General features: G+C 35.7%; 1 protein-coding gene across 1 annotated transcript in view; it reads left to right on the plus strand.

Annotated features, from left to right (window-relative positions):
• The window catches only part of LOC145683257 (histone-lysine N-methyltransferase PRDM9-like), a 77,068-nt gene extending 52,783 nt beyond the window's left edge, over nucleotides 1–24,285 (plus strand). The window contains exons 7-8 of the mRNA XM_081754629.1: nucleotides 14,328–14,519; nucleotides 23,952–24,285. Coding sequence (XP_081610755.1) covers nucleotides 14,328–14,519; nucleotides 23,952–24,269 — 510 coding nt within the window. The 3' untranslated portion in view covers nucleotides 24,270–24,285. The remainder of the gene's footprint in view (nucleotides 1–14,327; nucleotides 14,520–23,951) is intronic.
• The last annotated feature ends 513 nt before the right edge of the window (nucleotides 24,286–24,798 follow it).

The raw sequence follows: 24,798 nt of genomic DNA on the forward strand, positions 1-24,798 counted from the left end.
GATTACGGCCTATTGTTTCGGAGGGAGCGGGGTAAAATCGGATAAGGAATAAAATCGCAAGAATACAAAAACGGGGGTGATCTAAAATTGAAAACTGACGAATCAAAACGAAACTGTCACAGCAAATGAACAAACATATATCGGGGATTACGACCTTTGTTTCCGGAGATGCATGAAATCGGATACGGTGTAGCCAGAAAATGAAAAGGGGGTGATCTAAAAATGAAAACTGACGAATCGAAACAAAACTTTCCACGCAACACACAATGTATAATATACGTATATTAAACGTATAATAAACATTCTAACGTGTATTAGACGTTTAATATGCGTATATTATACATTATGTGCTGTGTGGGTTTCACAGAAAACGAGCAAACATACTTCGCGGATTACGGCATATTATTACGGAGGGGGTGGGGGTGAAATAGCTAAGGGTGTAGCCAGAAAATGAAACAGGGGTGATCAAAAATGGAAACTGATAAATCGAAACGATACTTTGACAGGAAATGAACAAATATGCTTGGAGAATTACTTTTGTTTCGGAGGAAGGTGGAGGGGGTGGTGAAATCAGATAAGGATGTAGCCAGAAAATGAAAATGAATTATCCAAAAATGAGAACTGACGAACCTAAGTAAAACTTTCAGAAATTTATCGCGAGGTGTACTGTTCAAAGAATCTTAATACTAATTAACTTAGTTTAACTTTGTTCACTCCAAAGGTGGCGCTCCAAGCAATTTGACTTGTGGGACTTCAAAGAATTTGTTTTTGACTGCACTTCGATGTTTCATGTGCAAAACTAGTTTTGAAATTTTATAATTTGATTTAAAGACATTTTTATATATTAACAACAGCATTTTTGAGAGTGGCACGTGAACAGGTACGTAATGTCTTTAAATAAACCATAACCCCGTGCCAAAAAATATCAATACCCAAATGACCTAACTGAAAAAGCTAAAAGGGCATTATGGTTAACAAACTAACGTAAAAGATGTGTTAGTAAAAAATATGACATACCCAAAACAGTTTTACAGAGACATGTAAACCAATATAACGTGAAGTCTCAAGATCGAATACTGTAAAAAAAAATACAGAAGGAAGTGATTATTGATAAAATTGTGGAGTGTGCAGAGTAGGGTTATTCCGTACAAGAGTATGACATAACACTGATGTTCAAAAGATATCTTAACAAATAAGGGAAAACATTTCCAAAGTTCAAAAATAATTTGCTCGTAAGTTTTCTTCAACGTCATTCCGAAAAATCTCAGATATCGATTTCGTGTGTGGCTATCCCGACGTTTCAGATGTGTTCGATTTCCATTTTGGGCAGGTAAAAAGGAAACTCTCGCAGCCAAAGCCTTACTGTAAGGGAATGATGATAATTCATGTCAGTTGCAATGCAATAGGAAAGTAACACCAAAAAATTAATGCTTGTTCCTATTCACCCCACCTGTTGAATGGAGAAAAACAACATTTAAAAAATTAAAAATATATAACTAAGGAAGAGTATTTTCATTTAATATTTGCAACAGTTTCATTGCCTCAATAAAGACTGTCATTTTAGACCAAAACTTTATTTTCATTGGCCAACTAGTACTAAAATAATTTGGTTCAAATTTGCGAAGTGCTGACCCCACGGCCATCACTCAGGTGGAAATAATTGCACATGATATTGGGGCAGGCTCAGGGCCGCAAGGTCTGTCACGCCAGTGATATATATATATACTCATATTAAAAAGTAAACTGCCGATGTGTCTGAAACGAAAAGTTTTCAATGAATGTATTCTTCCTGTTTTGACATACGGGGCTGAGACATGGACACCAACAAAATCAGACATTCACAGTCTGCAGACTACACAAAGGAGCATGGAGAGATGTATGCTCGGAATAACCCGAAGAGATAGGAAAAGAAATATGTGGATCAGGAAGATGACAGGAGTGACGGATATTATTGCGAAAATAAAGGGACTGAAGTGGCAGTGGGCGGGACATATCGTAAGAAGAACTGATGGCAGATGGACAAAAGCAGTTCTCGACTGGATACCTAGAGACAGGAAACGCCCAGGAAAGCGTCGTAATACAAGATGGAGTGACGAAATGAAAAAGCACTGTAAAATAGCATGGAAAAGAACAGCAGAAGATAGATGGTTATGGAGAAGAGTTGGAGAGACCTTCATCCAGCAGTGGATAGACATAGGTTGAAAATGATGATGATGATGATGATGAAATTATATATATATATATATATATATATATATATATATATATATATATTAATATTTAAAAACTATTTTTTCTCAATGCATTATATCATTTTAAAATGTTCTAAACTATACAAAAATTGCTAGGAATGATGGATTGCTGATACAACAGGTCCAGGGTCTGGAAGCGTCTACCTTATGTCCAGGGCCTGCACCGAACTTCCCTACACCGAATCTTCATATCCCCGCAAAAAATACCCTTTCTTGCAATTTGTCCTATTTTTAAAGGACGGTAAAGTCCCTGGACCTCAGAACCTTCATCTGTATTTCTAGGTCAAATGGCTAAAGCTAGAAACATCAAAGACAAATGTTGATTATGATGAATGGGAATGAGAATGAAAATTAGAAATACGAAATTTGATATAAAAACCTTTCACCAAACGTGTATTACGAAAATACTTTCTTTAAAAAGTTCATGAAGTCGCCATCTTGAATCCAATATGGTGGATGAGAATGTATTTCACAATCGCTGGGGATAGAAATACCAAATGAAATACACATATTGATTATCAAGATGTGATCACGAAATGATAAATAAAGTGTGAAAAAGTCGTTGTCTTGAATCCAAAATAGCCTCCTAAAATAAAAATCGAAGGTACTAAATTTGGTAGAAATATTTATGAGAATGGGCAGGTAAAGGGAAGAATACCAAATGTAGAAAAGTTCCCATCGTGGATCAGTATGGCGCCCTGAATAAATAACGAAAGTATATGCACAACCCAATAAATGGATGAAGGCAGAAACACTGAATTTGGTATAAATGTGCATTATGATGACTACGTAAATGGGATAATATGAAACTTTGAAATGGTTTTCATTTTGGATTCAATATGGTCGCAATCACGAAATAGGAACTTTTCCCTGTATATGACTTTAATCGAAACAACTACTAATTGCCATCTGAATTTAACCAACAAAATGAAAATACAGAAAAAAAGCGAAGATGTCTGAAAAGCCCTCGAAAAAGTGGACGAAAACAAACTACGCTTACATTGTACGGAAATGGTGGCTACTTTGAAATTGTATGTACGGTTGCCGTATTGAATTCAAGATGACAACATTTTCAAAGTTTCCAGTGATGTCATCCTAAAATTTTAGGTGGGATACGCTCTGACATTTATTACACACTCTATAGATGCGGTATATAGACTTCATAAATTTTAGGTAGCCATACAATGGTGTCTCAAAATTGAAGGTGAGTATACACCGAATATCCTCGTATTCCCTCCATTGCATTCTTGGTATTATCCAATTTACCTAATGGATTTACCAATTTATCATAATGCACATTTATACCAAACTCTATGTTTGTATAGCTTCAGCCATTTGGTTTGTGCATATACACTCCTTATTTTATTTAGGCTCCAAATAGGATCCACGATGGCAATTTTTTCAAAATTTGGCGTTGTTTCCTTGACTTGCTCATTCTCAAAAATATTTCTACCAAATTTGGTACATATAACTTCAGAACTTTGACAGTACATATAGCTTTGATTTTTATTTTAGGAGGCCATATTGGATTCAAGATGACGATTTTTTCGTACTTCATTGCGTGATCACATATTGATAATCAATATTTGTGTTACATTTGGTGTTTCTATCCCCAGCGACTGTGAAATATATTCTAGTCCGCCATATTGGATTCAAGATTGCGACTTCTTGAACATTTTTATTATTCTTTTAATGCACGTTTGATGAAAGGGTTTTATACCAAATTTCGTATTTTTAGGTTCAGTAGCTCGGGCTGTGCATATACTGTTCTTATATTTTAGGAATCATATTGGATTCAGGATGGAGACTTTTCCCAAATTTATTTTCTGCTTCTAACCTCCTCGTGATGGTCATTATTTATACCACATTTGGTGTATCTAGCCCCAGCGTCTAGGCTCTGTATTTTTATGACAAATGCTTTCGGCCACCATATTGGATCCTAGACTTTGGGAGGTGATAGGGAAGGTCATTCTAAGCAAAAATGTTTATGTGAACATATAGGGTTTCGGAGATAGAGGTGGAGATAACTTTTTGCATCTTGCACTTGCAGATTCTTGTTTCAAACATTATAGCACACCCTGTAGTTGGTCTTACATTACATATTATAGCTTGTTTTAAAGCTAATGAAACAGGCTTGTAGGAGATCTGCAATTTGTCTCAATACTGCATACAATAGGGAAGTAACGGAGGGATTTTTTTAAAATTCTCTTTTGTAACACAATTTTTCACTGTTCTTGAGTAGAAACTCTGTCAGTAGAGAAACTGTTTCTGATTTGGGGAAAACTATACACAGGTGTCAAGTTATCTTCTTTAGAAGCCATAGGTCCACGTCTCATATAGCCTCGCTGCTGAACGGGACGCTAAAACTAAAAATCAATCTTACTAATCGGTTTATTTGTTATATAATGACTTCCACTGGAAACAAACAATTTTGCTTGTTTAATAATAATTATTATTATAATTTCTTCTCTTATTTTAACTGTTACTGTTATTATTGTCACAATTTTTATTGTAACTTGTGTTCCTATGTGGGAATGTAGAGCTTTCGTATGTTTGGGAATAGTATTGTATTTCCAGTTTTGTAGAAAAACGGCTTATTAACCAAGTAACGGTTATCCTTATATATAAAAATGATTGTATATATGTACGTATGTATGTATGTATGTATGTATGTATGTTCCACATCTCCTCCTAGACGGTTAAACCGATTTTGATCAAACTTGGCACAAATATTTCTTGCTACTAGGCAACCAACACTGTCGGGGTTAGCTACCCCATACTCACCCCGTTGCAGAGGGGGAGGGGGTGGAACACTACACAATGCTTTTTAAATGGCGATATAATTGCATAAATGGTTTTAATGAATTATCTTAAGAACGGTTCGACCAAAACTTGGCCCACATATAGCTTATAGTCCGGCGAATAATAATGTTGGAGTAGAACACCCCTAGCGCGTCCAGGGGCGGAGGTGGAGGGAGTGAAATATAAATAATAGTATAAATAAATGGTTTTAATGAAATATCTTAAGAACGACTACACCGATTTGAACGAAACTTGGCACACGTATAGCTTATAGTCTGGCGAATAATAATGTTGGAGTAGGACATCCCTAGTGCGTCCAGGGGCGGAGATGGAGGGGGTGAAATATATATAAATAATGGCATAAATGGCTTTAATAAAATATCTTAAGAACGACTACACCGATTTGAACGAAACTTGGTACACGCATAGCTTATAGTCTGGCAGAAAATAATATTGGAGTAGAACACCCCTCGCGCGTCCAGGGGCGAAGGTGGAGGGGTTGAAATATAAATAATGGCATAAATGTTGCTAATGAAATATCTTAAGAACGACTAAACCGATTTGAACGAAACTTGGCACACATATACCTTATAGTCTGGTGGATAATAATGTTGGAGTGGAATACCCCTAGCGAAGGTGGAGGGGCTAAAATGTAAAATTTGTCGAAAATGACCAATACATCCTGTACATAGGTCTTGTACATAGGTTTTGAGGTCACTTAGATCAATGTTAACACTCCAAACGCCGTAATAGTAGTAGTTGCTGTTGTTGTTGTTGGAGTAGTAAGTAGTAGTAGTAGTAGGTAGTAGTAGTAGTAGTAATAGTAGGTGTAGTAGTAGTAGTAGTAGTAGTTGCAGGTAGGTGTAGTAGTAGTAGTAGTAATAATAGTAGGTGTAGTAATAATAGTAGTAGTATGTAGCTGTAGTAGTACTAGGTAGTTGTAGTGTTAGTAGCAGTAGGTAGTTTCAGTAGTAGTAGTGGTAGTATTAGTATTAGTAGTAGTAGGTAATAGTGGTAGCATCAGTAGTAGTAGTAGGTAGTTGTAGTAGTAGTAGTGGTAGTAGTAGGTAGTTGTAGTTGTAGTAGTAGTAGTAGGTAATTGTAGTAGTAGGTAGTAGTAGTAGTAGTAGTAGGTAGAAGTAGTAGTAGTAGTAGTATAATGTAGTAGAAATAGGTAATAGTATTCCAAAATATTTTTAAGAAACCAGATCTCCCCGTACGAAGTCGGGCGTTAAGGCTAGTAACCTTTAAAAAATAGGAAAATACTTGGATAAACTGCATGTAACGTAAGACCAACTACAGGGTGGGCTATAATGTCGGTAAGAGCACCACGAAAAACGTTACCCCCACCCCTATCACCGAAACGAAGGGGAATAGACGCTATGTTTACATAAGCATTTTTACTTAGCATGACCTTCCCGATCCCCCCTCCCCATCACATCCCAAAATCTTAGCATTTCCTCACCGGACACCGTGTATACATTGTAATATACTTATTGGAAATATCAGTATAATATTTCCAATAAGGGTGATGTTTTTATCAGAAGTGATATTCGAAAAATCTGCATAGAAATTTTCTAGAATTTCTAGTAGAGGATCTCTAATAGTGGATTATCACCTGTTCTCACTTTGTGTGGGGTAGGATACATTAACGAGGCTGTTTATGTTGTTCCACTGTAAACTACTGTGGATGAAATGGGGAATCAGCATATCGATAATACTCGGGAAGAAGAAGAAGAAGACTAGATCCACAGATTCTACTCTATAGCGTCTCACGGTGCCCCCTACACTATGTTGCGTAAACCGAATTTGAAAATTGTTCTTCGTTCCAAAGATATTTTGATTTGTCAAATTAAATGTACATAAAAACCCTGTATATAAAAAGTGTATAATTTTTTTTTAACTTTATGAAAGTAATTTTTAATGCTGAAATTGTATTCAAACCACATTCTATATGGTTATTACTTTTAACAAACATTAAGAAAACACAAATAGCTCAATATCCGCGAACTTGTACCTTTTCATACACACGCACAAATATATTCATTTTCATAAAATTTATATTTGAATTGAAATATTTTTGGTAAAAAAGAAGAAAGCAACTTTATGGAGCCTGCGGTGCTACTTTCCGGGGAATTTATCATCTCCCGAGCCTGGAAACGGAACGAAACTTTTCTGGTGGAAATTCACGCAATGCTGTTCTTTCAGCGTTAAACAAACTTATTTCTACGTGCTTTGAATGCACCAAATCGGCCAATTGGAGTGTGTCCAGGCTTGTCGTTGGCCAACCTTGTCGTCAGCGATCCAAAATCAATCCCGACAAGCCTGAACACCTCAGGAATGTGTCCAGGCTTGTCGTTGGCCAACCTTGTCGTCAGCGACCCAAAATTAGATGTGTCCAGGTTTGTCGGGATCGACCACGACAAGCTTGGACACCCCAGGAATGTGTCCAGGCTTGTCGTCGTCCAACCTTGTCGTCAACGACCCAAAATGAGATGTGTCCAGGCTTGTCGGGATCGACCACGACAAGCTTGGACACCTCAGGAATTCGTTCGAGACTGGTGCAAGAGGATAAATTGAGAAGTGTCCAAGCTTGTCGTTGTCCAAGCTTGTCGTCGTCCAAGCTTGTCGTTGTCCAACCTTGTCGGGAGCGACCAAAATTAAGTGTCCAGGCTTGTCGTCGTCCAACCTTGACGGCGTCCCAAACGGAGTTGTCAAGAGTACTGATGACCGTTGAGGGGGAGGAGAAGGGAAGTAACAGAAATCTTTGGGTTTTACGTTCCTCGGTTATGCCGGATAGGTTAAAGGAGAATGAATGAAATTGTGGAAAGAAGAAAGTAGGAGGAAACGGAAGAACTCCGAGAAAACCCACAAAAATTACGTTTATCCACCACAAAGCCCACTTGGCGCGATCTGGGATCACGTACACCAGAGGTGAATGCTCTACCACGAAGCCATCACGACCCCAACCTGGACATCAATGCAATTAATGTATGCTTACTTGCATTGACTTCAAATCCTCTATAAAATCAATCAATATATATATATACACGAAAAGACAAATCATACTGATTCTTAAATGAAACAATAATGGAAATTAACTTTATAACGAATTAGTTCTTATTTCTAGAAATGCAATTTAATAAATACGAATAAAGCCAAAATTTTATTATATAAATTATAAGCAACACTTTTCTTAAAGACAAAAATTAAAAACAGTAATTGTTTGTTAATCGGGATTGATAGCTAAAAGGAACAGGAGTGCTTTCTCAATATCAGGTGCGAGCGAATCGACGTACGAGTTTAGAGTTTACACGATTCTGTTTAATAGAAAAGCTTCCCTCCATGTGAAGGTCAACGACTTGCTTTCCCCTTCTTTAGTTGTAAGTGGTGGTGGGGGGAGGGGAGTTTCCTATCAGGTTACCTGAACAGATAATAGTTCATTAAGCCAGGCGGTTTCTATATTCTCCAACTCTTAAGCATCTTCAAAACGTTTACCACCCTCAAACTTTTTCAGCTTAGAGAAAAGGTGGAAATCGCTAGGAGTAAGGTACGGGCTATAGCATAAATGATCAAAAATTTCCCACCCATCTGAATTGATCCAGGAATTCTTGAGTTTTAGCAGCAGTGGGAGGATGGGCTTTGTAGTAAAACAAAAAATCACAATTCCTTCAGAAAAGATTCCTCGGCTCTTGTTTTAGATGCCTTGCCGTAGTTTTCTTAGAGTGTTACAATAACGATTTGCGTTGATCTTTGTGTTTTTTGGCATGGAATGCACCAGAAGAACAACTTTACGATCCCAAAAGACACTTGCCATGCCTTTTCGTACTGAGAGAATAAGTAAAAAAAAGAAAAACTTTGTAAATGCTCGTCACACCCAGTTGAAGATGTCATGAAGAAGACTCCACATTGACTCATATAATGAGGATAACCAAAATAAAGGTATACCTAGGTGCTGATACCATAACATTGCAACTAACAACAACGCGAGACGGATTTACGTGATATACTGGGAAGTTATAAGTTTTCTGTTGTGACACGTTGTCTGTTTAATTAAATGGAACGATGCATCTGTGCAGTAACAAAAGCATGTTAACTGAAGTTTTGAAGATTCTACTGAAATGTTATATTTCACCAGGAGAAATGCAAATTTTTCCGGACCCGACTGACCAAAGAAAAGAATTAAAATTTATCCTATGCGGAAGGGGCTTCTCAGTTGCTTTAGTTGGAATGCCGGAGCTCTAAGTAAAATGCCAAACATGAAGATATGTCAGGATTTAGAAAAAGAGTTCACAAAATTAATAATTAAAAAAATACTGGGGCTTCCACGAAATTCGTTAGATTTTGATAGATATGAACTCAAATCAATTAAGAATCAAGTGAGACAGATAAGACTTCAAGGCATGACTCCAGTTTAATATAGGATTGTAGACAGAACGATGATAAGAAACGTCCCCATGAGGATTTTTTTCGCACATGAGCACTAAAGATGAGTTAATATGCTATTTATCAGAGAAAATAATTTCATATGCTAAATGCTCTCAGAGAAACTTCGTAACTGCATGGCGTACAAAAGTAAGGTTGCAACTCACTGCAATTTGGAATAATTAAGTAGCACTCAGGAGGGAACCAAAATAATTCTTCACTCTACAGATGCAACACAAAGAGGCGCTACAACGCTTTATATGTTTGCTCTTAGTTTTAGAAATAAGGCGTTATCCAAGAATTCCCACAAACTCCTATTTTAAACCGTCTCCACAGAATTGTGTAGCTTTGTCAGATATTTACCACATTCTAGGTTCTACAAAGGCGTCTGCACGTCCAGCGTTACATGACCTCTCCGGATGTGACAGTATTGGATGTACGCGCATATTCGGCAAAGAAAAAGAAAAAACATATTATTCGAAGGCATTTGAAAACTCTAATGAAGAGACCCTCTTTACATTACAGAATCTTGGAGGTCAAGAACTTTCTCCTACACTAATAGGTCAACTTGAAGCATCCATCTGTCAAATTTATCAACCAGTAACAAAAAATATTTCTCCTGAGGAATTTTGTTGGAATATGTTTATCAAAATGCAGACAAATTGGAAGAAACTACTTCCAAATCGAAACTCTCTCATACCCGCTTTCCAGAGAGTAAACTACCAAACGATTGTTTTATATCAAGATGGTAAAGTTAAGCCTTGTTTGTATACTTTCGCCAGTTGGCCATGGTTGGTGTGAAGAAAATTGAGATGTTACGCCTGTGTACTGTGAAATACGTACCTTGTGCGCCAGACGTTTCTCATAAACTAGAAATTTATGAGCAAGTGCAATTTTCCGTGCAAATGTTTAACAAATAAACTTACCTACTGCAATGTGTGAGCGCAATGCAAATGAATTATTTTGTTATAATAATTTTAAAAACGAATCCTCATATCTAAATGACGATGTTACCGGCTATGAGTTTTATCAATAAATAGAGTGGTATCTTAGGTTGACCATGTGCAATGTGTATATGAGTTGATTCAGTTGATGTTGAGTTTAACGTCCCTTTCAGCAGCGAGGCTATATAAGACGGGACTTACTGATTAACATGAAATCCGAATCACATGAGCTCGCGCCGGGAATTCCAATGTGTGAAGCGGTTTCACTTTTGAGCGTTAGTATTTATTCGAAAATAGAAAGGTACCTCGTTAGCAGGGGTGAAGAATGATAGTTATTTCTGTACTACATATTTTCTTTATGGTTAAGATACATAAAAAAAAAAAAACAGCTGAGAGCGCCAGTACCTGCTCTTGTGACTCAGTTGATTGTTTGTATGGAGAATTGAAACGAAAATAAATATAAGTTTATCTACAGTTCATTTGTTATCGAATCATGCTCTATTATCCAATAGATATTTTAAGTAAATTTTATCAAAATTCAGAAATTCGTATCTTTCACGATATCTTGAATGGACATAATATGTATGTCGCATTTGATGGTGTATTGGAAAAGTTAGACCTTGCTGCCGTCGCATGCGGAATTTCAATTTCCTTTTCATGTAAACATTTCGGATCGGTTACGGTCGGGTAATTACCCGATTATAATCAGTTTGAGATAGTCACCTTTCGGGGTTCGGTTTGTGAGACAGAATTATCATGGGCCAGAATTCGGATCTTAAGATCTGGATCTCGTTGTCGAAGAGCGAAATGGCGCAAGCGGGTGGCTTCATCCACGGCTTTATAGAAGCAATACCTACTGTAGGTAACCAAATTAGTTGCAATGTTATGGTACCAACACCTACATATATCTTTATTTTGGCTATCCTAATGATCGGAGTCTTCTACATGACATCTGCAACTGGGTAGTGACGAGCATTTACGAAGTATTTTTTCTTACGTATTCTTATGTCTATACTTCGAGAACTAATAGGCCGATTTTGATTTTTTTGCAGCAAAATTAAAGGTCTTAAATTACACTAAAATTTATGTCCTGTAACATGTTTCCGTAAACCTGATAGTTTCTTTGTAATTTGCCCCCTCTCCCCCCCCAAAAAAAACAAATTTTGATTTCGAAAAATATATAAAGTCCTCATACAATTTTAATTATCGCTCGTATGAAAGAATGTTACTGAACATCATTTCTAGCTTTAAACTAAAACTTTCATTTGATGCAAACAAAATAAGAATTGGTTAAGTGGTTCTCAAGATATATGTGTTAAGTAGTTTGAAGTGGCGGCCATATTGATGACGTCATCACACCCGTTCTAAGGGAGGAAAAGAGTGATATCATGTTAATTATTCATTAGGAACACGAGAATAATAGAATGTCGCAAACGGCATGTTTTTATCATCAACTTGCGTGCAAACTTAAATACTGCACCCATACTACACTGTAAAAAATGAGGTGTTGAAACAACACAAAATGACTACCACTTTAGCGTGTTACTTATGTGTCAATTCAGCACCAAGACATCGCCTTCCGAGCATATCAGAAATAACTGGGCAAAGCTTTGCGAAATATCTTTGGCACTTATGCCAAGTAACGAATAATGTTCTATGTTTTCTGTAATCGGTCACAATAATATTGTTGTAAACATGTGAATCGTCTGACAACAGCTACATAGGCAACAGTTCTGCCATCTTATGTTCATATGCTAAGATACAAGAATAACAGATAAAGAAAACAGATTGAAGCATAGCCATCTGTGTAACTGTTGTCAGATGATTCACAGGTTCACAATCTGTGAATATTTTATTGTGACCGATTACAGAAAATATAGAATGCTATTACCTAGGTAGTTACTTGCCATAAATGCGAAATATGTTTCGCAAAACTTTGCTCATACCAAACAATAAAAAAACAATTCTTACAGCCAATAACGAGGTATTTCTCATATGCTCTAAAGGCGATGTGGCTGATGTTGAATTGACAACAAGTAACACGCTAAAGTAGTAGTCATTTTGTGTTATTTCAACACCTCATTTTTTGCTGTGTAATTGCCTTATTCTTATGTCCATACCGAGAGAACTAATAGGCCGATTTTGATTTTCCTTATAGCAAATTAAAGGTCTTGAATTACACTAAAATTTATGTTCTGTAACATGTTTTCGTAAACCGGATAGTTTCTTTGTAATTTGCCAAAAAAAGAAAAGAAATTTTGATTTCGGAAAATATATAAAGTCCCTCGTATAATTTTAATTGTCGCTTATATGAAAAAATGTCACTGAACATATTTTTTTGCTTGAAATTAAAGTTTTCATTTGACGCAAACAATAAAAATCGGTTGAGCGGTTCTCAAGATAATACGTGTTAAGTAGTCTGAAATGGCGGTCATATTGATGACGTCGTCACCACACGCGTCCTAAGGGCTGGAAAGAGTGACACCATGGAAATTGTTCATCAGGAACGTGCGAATAATAGAATATCGCAAACGGCATGTTTGTATCATCAAATTGCACACGAAAGCGATTTTTCCTCCAACTGCGCCCCTAGTACTACCCAAATTCGTAAGGTGTGTTTATTTACTACTACCTCAAATGCACTGTTGATCTTTTACACGGCTCAATGTAGGATATCCGAGTTTCAAACTTGAAAAGAAATATATTCACAATTGTGTGTTCTTCATAGTACATATTAACACGATCCTGTTCAACAAGACAATGCTTCTTCCTGAGTAGATAGGCATGTATGTCTGGTCATGTAGAGAGTTTGTGCCGACATTCGCGTGACCCTGGTAAATCTATTGGTTGCTTTGCAGAGGGTGGTTTTCTACCAGATGTAAAATCGGGCATTTGAGTCACATATGGAGAACTTTAAGCTGCATTGCCTTGACTTGAATTTAGAATGTTTGACTTATTTTGCATATTAGCTTGTTATTCCCTTGACTTGATTTACTCGTAGCTAAGCTTTTGTTTTACTTACTTAGGGAATTTTTTTTAAACAAGTTAATTGACTTACTCAGGCAAGTTAAGTAACTTGCACTGAAAGTTAGGCACATATTTGAAATACTGTAAATATAATTTTATTTTTCAACCGCTCACAACTGTAACTCTCCTCACCATGAAGCTTGAACCTAGTAACACAGGTGGATTTATAGAGCTTCCTTAGCGACCCCATCACAATGCTGCACCTGACCAAGCACTGCCACAACCAATGCTGTTGATTTATCTCACTGGAACAGTAAATCACCGCTCTAAGGGTGTTAGTGATTGCCTTTTTTGCGTAACGTCCCGCAATTATGCACGTAGGTTTAGGGGGTAGTGTGATTATTATAAACGAAATGGTGGAATAAAGAAATTGAACAAAACAAAAAATCCCTGAGAAAAGCACAGACATATGTTATCCAGCAGAAAGTTCATTTGCCGTGAGCTGGAGTCCAACCAGATACCCCATACACCGGCAAAGAGCGCTCTATTACTGAGTGACTTGGTAATTGTTACTAGTAAAATGTAATTAATTCCTGTACAAATTCACAAAAATAGATTCCAACAGATAGAAATATGTTAATATTAATGGCACTCAGACATACTTATAAAAATAGTTTTAAATGTTATTGGCATTCAGACATACCTGTAAAAACCGTTAATTTAAAGTTCATAAAGTTAGTTAATTTTCAAACGAGCTTTTTAATTTAAAATAAACATGAACATCATTGAAATTAGTTGTTCAAAGAACTTATGCTTTGTTGTAAAATTATTCGGATGATGAGCGGTTTCTTACTATTATAAACTCCAAAGGACGTTAAAATTATTTCGAAGACTTTTAAATGTGAATTTCTATTTCTCAAAATATTATTTATTGTAGGTACCTAATGATGGAACAGACCCTTTGCGATCGGATAAAACTGTTCCTCCTCAGCTAGAAATATGCCGTTCCAGCATCCATGGTGGTGGTCGAGGCGTCTGGACAAAATCCCCTATACCCAAAGGAGTTAGATTCGGGCCATACGAAGGAGTTACAAAAGACGAACCAAACAAAGAAGGATATTGCTGGCAGGTAGGTAATTTCAGATGAAAAATAATAGAAACCAGGTAGAAAATGGAATTTTTGGTTCATTTATAGTAGGAATTTTGCCACACAGGCAGATTCGATGATTTTCAGTCATGTGACCTTCGGACTTGTTCTGCCTGCATCCACATCCCTGCTAAGGCCAAATGTTCTTCTTGTTTCCGCCTCCTTGTCAATGCCAAATTCAAAATCACTCTCTGCATAATATTGATTACACCGTGCTTGTATCAGATGTTTCAAATCGAGAATTTCACAGTCTTGCATAAGGTTATGTATTTAGCTGCGTTGACAGTTAAGATTTTTCTCTTATACGTTCATTTTTGATATTGTATACATAGTTTGTAGGAGCAATAACGTTCCAAATTATGTTATTGTGAACTGCTTCATCAGAATCAAAGACGAAGCATATCCTTTAAGAAAACTATGTTGATTGAAATTAAGATTGAGATTTTCTATATGAAAGACTTAATTCCATCTGTTTTTGAAGTACATATCCTTAACTTTGTAATGATGAAACTTACTGGCATCTCTTAATTGATTACCGTTTTCCTGTGCTGTTTGTATAGCAAAAAGAACAGTCAGGCATATCTAAATTTAAAGTGTTGAAGTGCGTAGCAATAGAGAATTTGAAGTGACTTCCTGTTACATGTTGTTGTATACAATCATATGTTTGAAATTCAATAAGAAAGTAGGTAGATTCTTTAGTATATTTACCTTGATTTTAAGGCGTGTTCTTTTGTGTTTCACAGTTGGCATTCTAAGTTCCATACTCTTAATAGCAAACTTCTATGTATGAGTTAATGTGCTATAATTAAGTGTTCGATAAGTTTTCTTGGATTTCCATCGTAGAAAAGTGTGTTTTTTTTTCATTTGACTTAAATGTTACTCACAGTCCTTCGTTCCACATAATTTCCTTGTAATCACTGTAATTACTAATCGAAATAGTTTTTGCAATGAAATTAACCCAGTATCTTCTTTCGAAGGCAATTTGGATGCTGTGATCAAACCAGCACTTTTACAATGTTCCGCCTTATGCTTGGAGAATTTTAATGTGGCCACCATTGTAGACATAATTCTTGGATAGTCAATGCAATCAATAACTCTACCATATTTCCTATTTTCCTCCTACGAAAACAGATACGGGATAAAGTTACAAATGAGTTAAATATTTGCTCCTTCACCAAAGATTCATCTCAACTGTCCTACCATTTCGTACTTAATGTAAAGGGCTGAATTAAATGGATGAATAAAATCAATATCGAAGTCAATGTCCTTGTTTGGTTAGTTTAGGTTATTAAATGTTCGTCGATTGGGCGAAAGCAATTGAAGTTCATAAATCTCAAAAGTTCTCTTGTTCTTGTCATTTTATGTGTTTTATTCACCGCTGTTAATCATTAATATTTCGTTTGTTGTTGCTCCTCCACAGGAAATAGATTCATTCTTTTCATTCGTCACCCTAATCTCAATGTTACGTATATGACAGTCTTGAATCGGAGAGAATAATGGGAAATGTGGTTCATGTACAATAGGATCATGAGAATTTCTATGAGATTTCTAAACGTAGAGATAATGTTGGTTCTTTATGTGCATACTTATGTCTTGATACAAGCATTCTTCGAACTGTGTTACAGTGAACATCCTAAGTATCAGTAGCTAGGAATTTAAGGACATACTGTCCAGCATGTGTTTGTTCTGGAAGAAGGCCTGCATCATTCTTAAACCTAACAGATTTCTAATGCTACCAAGATTGATTTCAGTACCTGATGGAGTGATTTCCATTCTATGAGACATAAGTTTCATTCAACAACACATAGGACGAGAAGTTTGTATCTAAAGTGGATGCATTGTATTGATCTGGTGATATATTTTTGACAGTTATATTTAAATGTGTTTTAGGAGTAACATTCAAAATTAGATACAATTATAGAATCCAATAAGAACAAGTGTTTAGTTTAGTCATGGTTAGAAATCTCATGATTGGCCTCAAATATAGAGCAGATATACCCGCTAAATGCAATATAGACATTGTTGGTGGTGTATCTTTATGTTTTGTAGGCAGTGTAGTGTGTATATAAGCAATTCATTGCATTCGAAAAAGTATGACCATCAGTTATAAACTTTACAAACGTTAAGCACTAGTGTTTAGAAATAACATCACAAAAATTTTGTGCCGGTATTCTATCTGCATTATATTTTATGACACTACACGATTCACGCTGTAAATATTTAAGTGACTCGAACCATATACTACCATACGACGCGAAAATATACAGACAGAATGCACACTTCTTGTACAAGACACAATGCACTCTACATTAATTACAACGCACTAGGTATAGAAGGTATTTAATGCGGTATAAACATTACACTAAAGTACTTTATTGCAACATACGTGCTTAGTGAGCGCTTTTCTTTATGGCTGCGATACACTAAACCTGAAGCAGTTGTATGTTGAGAGAGCACTGCAGCTTCAATCATTTGATTACGACGTTTTTGCTCAGCAAGTTCTGCTTTATTTTCCTTAGCATCTATTACTGTTTAAACAATATAAGCTGATTCACCTGCTACACTCCCTAACAAACGAAATTCAGCTAATAAAGCTGGAATGGTAAAAATAAATCCACCAAATTTTCGCTCTTTAAGTTTCTTTAACAGAAGTAGACTCAATGTAATTTCAATATCACTCGTTCCGTAACTTGAATTTCATACACACGTTGATAGTTGCTGCTCTGTAAGTATCGGTTTAATCAACTGTAACTCGTTAGGCTCTACTTCAATTTTGACGCCTTTCTCCTTCATTACACTTGCACATTTGTACTGCTTTCAAAAATGCATCTGATCCCATTTTGGGTTTAGTATTGATATACAGACTAACTCTTAATGTTGCTGCTTTTTCACCAATACTGGTATCATTGCTAACAACATAACCAAACTTTTTATCATCCAATTTCTTATTTGCTCTATGCCTAATATCCAGGTCCTTAAAGATATTAAACGAAATATAATGGTCTCTACAAGCTTGATCAACTTTATTAATTCCTCGATCATCTCTGCTTTATCTGAAATCGAGACAAGTGCCTGGGGACCGTAAAATTGATACCCGATACTATGCATCTCGAAGGGGAGCTTATTAATATCATTAACTAATCCACTATTTCTACAGCTACGTCTTCAGAACGTCGGTAGCAGTAAGATAATGATCTAAAGTAACCCTTTAGGATCAAACACAAGAAAATTAGACAATTGAGAGGCAATCATATTAATGTTACTATCTTTTGATTGGCGAATGATCAGTTCCTAGCCATTCCTTCAGCAACAATTAAAGAGTCAATCCATAAGCTTCCTTATATCATCCGTCTAGATAAATTCTTTAGGCAATCGCTTGTATTTCTTAATTTCCGCGAGCTCCTTCGTGGCTAAGTGGTTAGCGTACGCGCCTTTGGCGTGGGAGACCCGGGTTCGATTCCCGGCGGGAGCTCATGTGGTTCGGATTCCACGTTAATCAGTAGGTCCACGTCTCATATAGCCTCGCTGCTGAAAGGGACGCTAAACTAAAATCAACTCAATTTCCGCCCCATACTTGTTGGTTAAACAATCAATACCTTTTCTTCTTTCTTCATGCACGCTTTTCTTTAGTTCAACCCAAAGTGGTTTTATTATGTTTTGATATTTGTAGTGTGTGAGGATTTGACTCTGTTGTGCCTTGAATCGTTATTCTGATATAACAAATGAGTCATTTAAAGTATCTTTGCGTATGTTTCACAATTCTCATCAGTATAATTATGAAGCTGTTTCTTTGTTAACAATTCCAGTATCATTTGAGTCAGGGGCGTCATTCACGGGGGGAAGGAGGGGGCAATTGCCCCCCCCCAAGAGTTTGAGGAATACATATACTTTAATCGATTGTCTGCTAATATACTAGTACAAAACGTGAAAATATTATGTCGGTGGTGCTCTTGCCCCCCTCAAGCGAAGTCTGAAATGACGCTCCTCATTTGAGTACCTTTAAACCGATTGAAAGGTGATACCTCGCAACACCTTTTGCATCATAAATAATCATGTTCGATATGTATATTCCAGCTTCCAATAATCCAAGTTCAAAGACTTCATGTTTCTCTCTTTTATTGGTACTCAAATAATGCGTGACTAATAGCCCGAGTTTAGTAGCTGATGCACTCTCGTCTTTAGCTGCAGTAGCATTTTTAGAGCCATATGAGAATAATGAAAGGATGTTTTGTGCAATGATGAGTTTCTGTTTGCTTAAGTTCATTTTCGAAGAAAGTTTTATATACTGTTAGTCTATAATCTGCAATATTTTGAGCGGCTAGGTATATAGTGTTAGTCTATAATCTGCAATATTTTGAGCGGCTAGGTATATAGTGTTAGTCTATAACCTGAAATATTTTGAGCGGCTAGGTATATAGTGTTAGTCTATAATCTGTAATATTTTGAGCGGCTAGGTATATAGTGTTAGTCTATAACCTGAAATATTTTGAGCGGCTAGGTATGAGTTCAGTAATTAAGTTCCTATTTTCATATATCATATCTTTGATTTCCTAATCAAGCTGCTAATTGCGTTTTTCTGCTGTTACTTCTGATAATAATTTTGATGTTTTTCCTTCCATTCTATATACAATTTCGCTATGTAGTGTTGTAGTTTAATGTTTTCATCTACTGAGGCTCTACGTTTACATTTAGCTACGTTCATTGTTAATGTTTATTCAATTGTTTAGCAGGTATTTATTACGTAACGTTCATTCATTTAGTCGTTACTTGTATATATAAATCGGTTTTTTTAGATTATGGTAGTTCCTTCATTAAGTTTCCAACGTACAGTATGTCTATGGTTAAGAATTCTTAATCGTTCAATCATAGACGCTTTTGGTTCACTGCGTATTGAAAATTGCTTGAATTTATAATCTGTCGTGAGTTTAATGAAATCTTAGTTGTGGAATTCACGACCGCGATCAGTCTGCAAATTTTTGATACTTGATTTACTTCTTGCAACACTAAACGGAACGCATTGCTAATTTCCATGCGAGTTTTATTCTGTACAAAAACGGCCCTTACATTTATGCTGAACGTATGGATAACGGTAAGCAAATACTTATAAGCTTTGTTTACTTTTGCAAGACCCTTCAACGTACCTGAATAAACTCGACCATATCGGCCATCCAAATATTATTAATTTCTTTGGTTATGACAGGAATTCTACATAATGTCGTCTAGCAGATTTACGTAATTTGTTAACGATTTGTTGTACTGAGAGCATCCTGATATTGTGCATTCTATTGATATTTAAATTTTTAAAATTTAGAGTGAGACTACTAATAATGAAGTAGCTAACACGCACAAATAAACCGCTGCAATCTTTAATATAAGGTATTATAAATTCCTATAAAAATAACTGCCCTCGGTAGCACATAGGCAGTAAACAATTGTTCGTAGATAAAATCTATGGGCCATCACACACTACATTATATAATATATGAAGTAGCACTGCCTGTAGAGTATGTGAGACCACAATAAGGTAATAAAAAATTATATCACAATAAGAAAATAAAATTGCTCAGGCTAGCACATTGGTAGTCAAGTTTTGTTCGTCATTAAAAATCTATGGGGTCGTCACAAATGGACTGGTATAATTAATCAAGTGTAGCTAACAGACAATAAAATTCTAATTTAATACTATTAAATGAAACACTCACCTTGCTCAATAGAAAAACAACCACACTGCGCGAAATTTAGATGAAAAGAAGCCGTTGCATTAAATCCAATAAATAGCAAGCCCAAACACAAATTCTGCCAAATATCAATTTGTAGGCTGCTTAACAAACAAGTACAACAAACAGCCAAAAGTAAATGGCATGACAATGAAGGTCTGCCAGCTGCAATGTAGAGGATCCACACACAAATGGTGCCAAATTTTAATTTGTATTATGCTCGATTAAGTCCAACAAAAGGCCAAAAATCAATGATGTAGTAATGACGTCCAACAACAGCTGAAAAGGGAAAGAGCCTTCACACAAATGTTGCCAAATTTTAATATAAAGTCAGTTTGACTAAGACAACAAAATGCCAAAACCGAATGGCGAGGCAATCAAGTCCAAATCAATGTCTTTCAGTAACAGCCAAAAAAAAAAAAAAAAAAAAGTAACAGAGCCTCACATAATACAAATATTGCTACTTTAAAAAAAACATTTAATTCCACAGAAAAAGCTTAATTTATAGTCAGGTAACACATCAATTTTAATCCAAGGCATTCAGCAGATATGTGGTGCGTAATTAAATAATACTAACATATGTAAAGATCTTTGGTCGACAAGTATATTATGAACTGCTGCTTTAAAAAAAATCAAAATTCAACTACAACTCCAGTTTAGCTCCATCAGTGTAGCACGAAGCCCAATCCAAGGAGACAGGTTCCGTACCTATATTTCAGCAACCAAGTTTCAACAAGCAGGCGACAATAATAGCAAAAAAGCAGCAGCGATCAAAAACCTTAAATCTAGGGCTTCTTTGTTCTCTTACATTTATATCAATAAGTGACATTAAATTTACTGTGTTAGGTTGATTGATTAATACATTAATTGAGATTTAATGTTCGTTCTCAGCACTATTTTTATATATAAGAGTAATCTCTAAAATGAAATACAAAACCGTACTCGAGTTCTCATTCTGGTTAAGCATCTTTCTGCTCACCAATTGGTCAACTGAAGAAGTGGACTCATAATTTAATGTGGGATTCGAACCACATGAGCTCCTAGCGAGAATAGAAGCCTGGTCTTTCGTATTCGAGAGGATAATAAGATAGTGAAAATACTTAATATCCTGTTTTCAGCTCCGATATTTTACATTTACAATTCTTATGATATTGTTTCCTCATCGAATTTACAAAGAAAAAGAATTTATAAAAGGTTATTCAAAGAAATTCTCTCAGTCTATAGGTAGATAAGGAGAAAAAATGTAAGATCTACTCGAGGATTTGAACATACGAAATAATGATTAACAAACTTTATAAACTCTTCGGTTATTTCGACGCTCCTTCAGATTTACTTTGTGTAAAGTTGTTTTTGTTCCACACTAGGGTTTCTGTTCCACAGTCAGATACGACTAAATTTGCGATAAATAAAACCAGTAGTGCTTAGGGTGTAAGAAGTCTTGAATTCATTAGGGAGGTAGGGAAACGCATTTCTTGTGTTTCCGGAGAAGTTCGCTCCACATCTTATCTAATACAGCGCATATCCGTTTCTATCCAACGTGGTAACGTCTCGTCGGTCCTTGGCACTTTACCACCTGGTAAGGAACTGGCTGATATGTTTATACTCTGAGAAGGCTGGACAATAGTTTCTCTTTTGACGTTATAATTATATATTTAAATTTAAAAATTTAATGGTGTTCATATTTAACGTCAAATAACAATGAAATATATTTAAGTTCTATTCCAAACAATAATTCAACAACGTATAATGGAATCTGAACGATGTTCTCGATTGCCAGCATTTGCAGAAATAATAGAATGTATATATTGTTATACACCATATAATAATGTATATATATCGAAAAAATTAAATGAAGTTATTAATTGCAAATGACATTTCTTGAATGCATAAACATATTTTTCACACAAGTAATCCTTTCTTTTACGTCACAAGAATTGATGTAAAATAGATTAAATCTAATGAAATTATAGGTGTTTTATGATTGTTAATAATAAAAAGTAATAATAGAATTCCAGTAAGAATTACCTAAATAATAACATTTGATGAAGAAAATTAATTAAATAATGATCATATCTTCATAGAATCTTAATGGCTCGTCTAGACTTACATCAATGAATTTTAATTTAGTTAAAAGTCCTTGAGTCTTTAAATAAACTCAAATAACTGATTAGCATGCGTGGTTAACGTATTGGATTTCTAAGCAGAAGGTCCGAGTTCGAGTCTCGGCGGTTCCAAACTTTTTACATGTTTCAGTTTGAATTTCAATTCATACTTAGTGTGGTAAGAAAGATTTCCTGTGCAGAAGGAAACAGATGTTGGAACGGGGAGTTGAAGTAAGATCATAAATGGAGACAAAAATTTACAAATTGATTTCCTTCATTTGTCTAGTTTTGATATTTTCAGTTTATTTCAGCCATTTTCTAACTCATGAATGATCAGTGCTTTATTCTGTCTTCTCATATGCAGTATCCAGTATAATAATACATTATACACACAACGAGTTATAATGCATTTGCTGTACAGAACTCTTTAAACATCAACGTTCCAAAGAATAGGAAGCAATCTTAAAGTTGGTACTTTTTACGTTCGACAATTGTAGGCCTACAGCGAAAACTTAATTCAGTGTTCTACAGGCTTGAAAAGTTACTGCTGTAGAACACTGCATACTGCTTGAAAAGTTACGTGTAAGTTGTGTTCCATCTGTCCTGGCGTTTGTGATAGCATAAAGATGTACTGGATCCAACTTAATGAAGTTCTGACAGTTAGTGTTCAACTACTTTTGTCGCTGGCTGTACAAACTGAGGTTCAGGTACTTTTGTCGCTGACTGTACAAACTATCATTGTATTGCAATAAATAAAGTTAATTTTACTCTTTATATAAGTTTCTAAGTGATCTTAGTGTCAGAATTGTTCAACTTTTCCTTAGTATTCTTATTTGCACTTCTCTAACTTCAGAGACTTACGGCGTTCAGAGAGTCAATTGTAGTTGTAAGATTGCAGGTATGATGTAGCCTGCTTAACATAAACTACTAATTATTAGATTTCCAAACTATACATGTCTCGGAAGTATTATTGAACGGCTATGTCCCAGGAGCGACATTTCAGATTTTGCTTGAAGAGGGGGGCAGACCCTTTGATATAAGTAAAATTTTCGCGTTTTTCACTGATTTACTACTATTTCATTGATAAAATCTATATAAATCTGCTCCTTCCTGCCCCCTAAATGACGCCCCTGCTATGTCCATCCGTCCGTCTGTCTATCTGTTGATAGGTATCACAGCAAAAACGATAAACGATGTCGGGAAGTTGTTTCTTTGCACAGTTTAATGTATAAAATGGAAACAGTTGGCGACAAGCAATTTTTATAAATGGATGCAGTACTAGAAATGTTTCTTCACTGGTTTTATTCCTCTATTGCAATTGCAAGTGTTTGACACCAATTACTGCATTCGGTTTTAATGGCAATCTCCATAGAGGTAAAACAGTAAGACATATCGAATATGTCTTATTAATATGGATTCATCGTCCGAAGAGCAGGTGCTATTGTAACCTGTAGCTACGGGTGTATTGATCTTATTTCTCTATTGTAACCTGTTGCTACGGATATACTACTTTAAGTTTCAGTATTGAAGTAGCATAGTTCGGAAGCCTACATTATGAAACGAAATTTATTATTAATGCAACCATTTACTTCCAGATCAAAAAGAATCATCGAACGTACTGCTACATAGATGCATGGGACACCAGAAGCAGCAACTGGATGCGCTATGTGAACTGTGCTCGTCACGAAGAAGAACAGAATGTGATCGCTTTCCAATATAAAGGGAATATCTACTACAGAACCTTTCGTTATGTTGCTGCACATGTTGAGCTGCTGGTGTGGTACGGCGATGAGTTTGGAAAGGAGTTAGGCATTAATCCTGATAATTTTCATAAACCATTGCGCCCAGAGAAACCTTTAAACTCAGGTATGACGATTCATTATATTTATGAAAGTACCATAGTTATTTTGTAATAGTTGTTGTGCCTAATGTAGCCAAAAATAAAATCCAAGTTACTTCTGCCGATAGACAAAAATGAATACGACAATAAAGTCGTACCATGTGTCAGTTAGATTTAAAATGGAAACACATTGTTCCCTATGTTGTTAACGCTTTTCCACCTCAAATTATGGTGTTATAATCTAATCTTGAATATAATATATTCCGGGCAGAGTCAAAACGTACCTCGTTTATGATGTCTTCATCTTGTGACCAATTCATTAAATAATAGTATTGGAATTAAGTTTATCGAGAATTGTCAGATTGTGATTTTTTAAAGATTTTTTTTTTCATGAAGCAATATTAGAAGGAAAAACACTCTCGCAGTTGAGAGACGCGTGTAACATACTTGGTATCTTAGTCTAAAATTTCGAAATTGGAACGATAAGCGAAATAGCTTCTGTGAGAAAATAGTCCTGGAGGTAACAAAATAATGAGATGTCTGAATTTATACTTTATTTTCTTAAGGACGTCTCTGACATACGAAAATTGCAGGGGACGACT

Source organism: Thermobia domestica, chromosome 4 (assembly GCF_964235325.1).
Source record: "Thermobia domestica chromosome 4, izTheDome1.hap1.1, whole genome shotgun sequence".
Classification (NCBI taxonomy): domain Eukaryota; kingdom Metazoa; phylum Arthropoda; class Insecta; order Zygentoma; family Lepismatidae; genus Thermobia; species Thermobia domestica.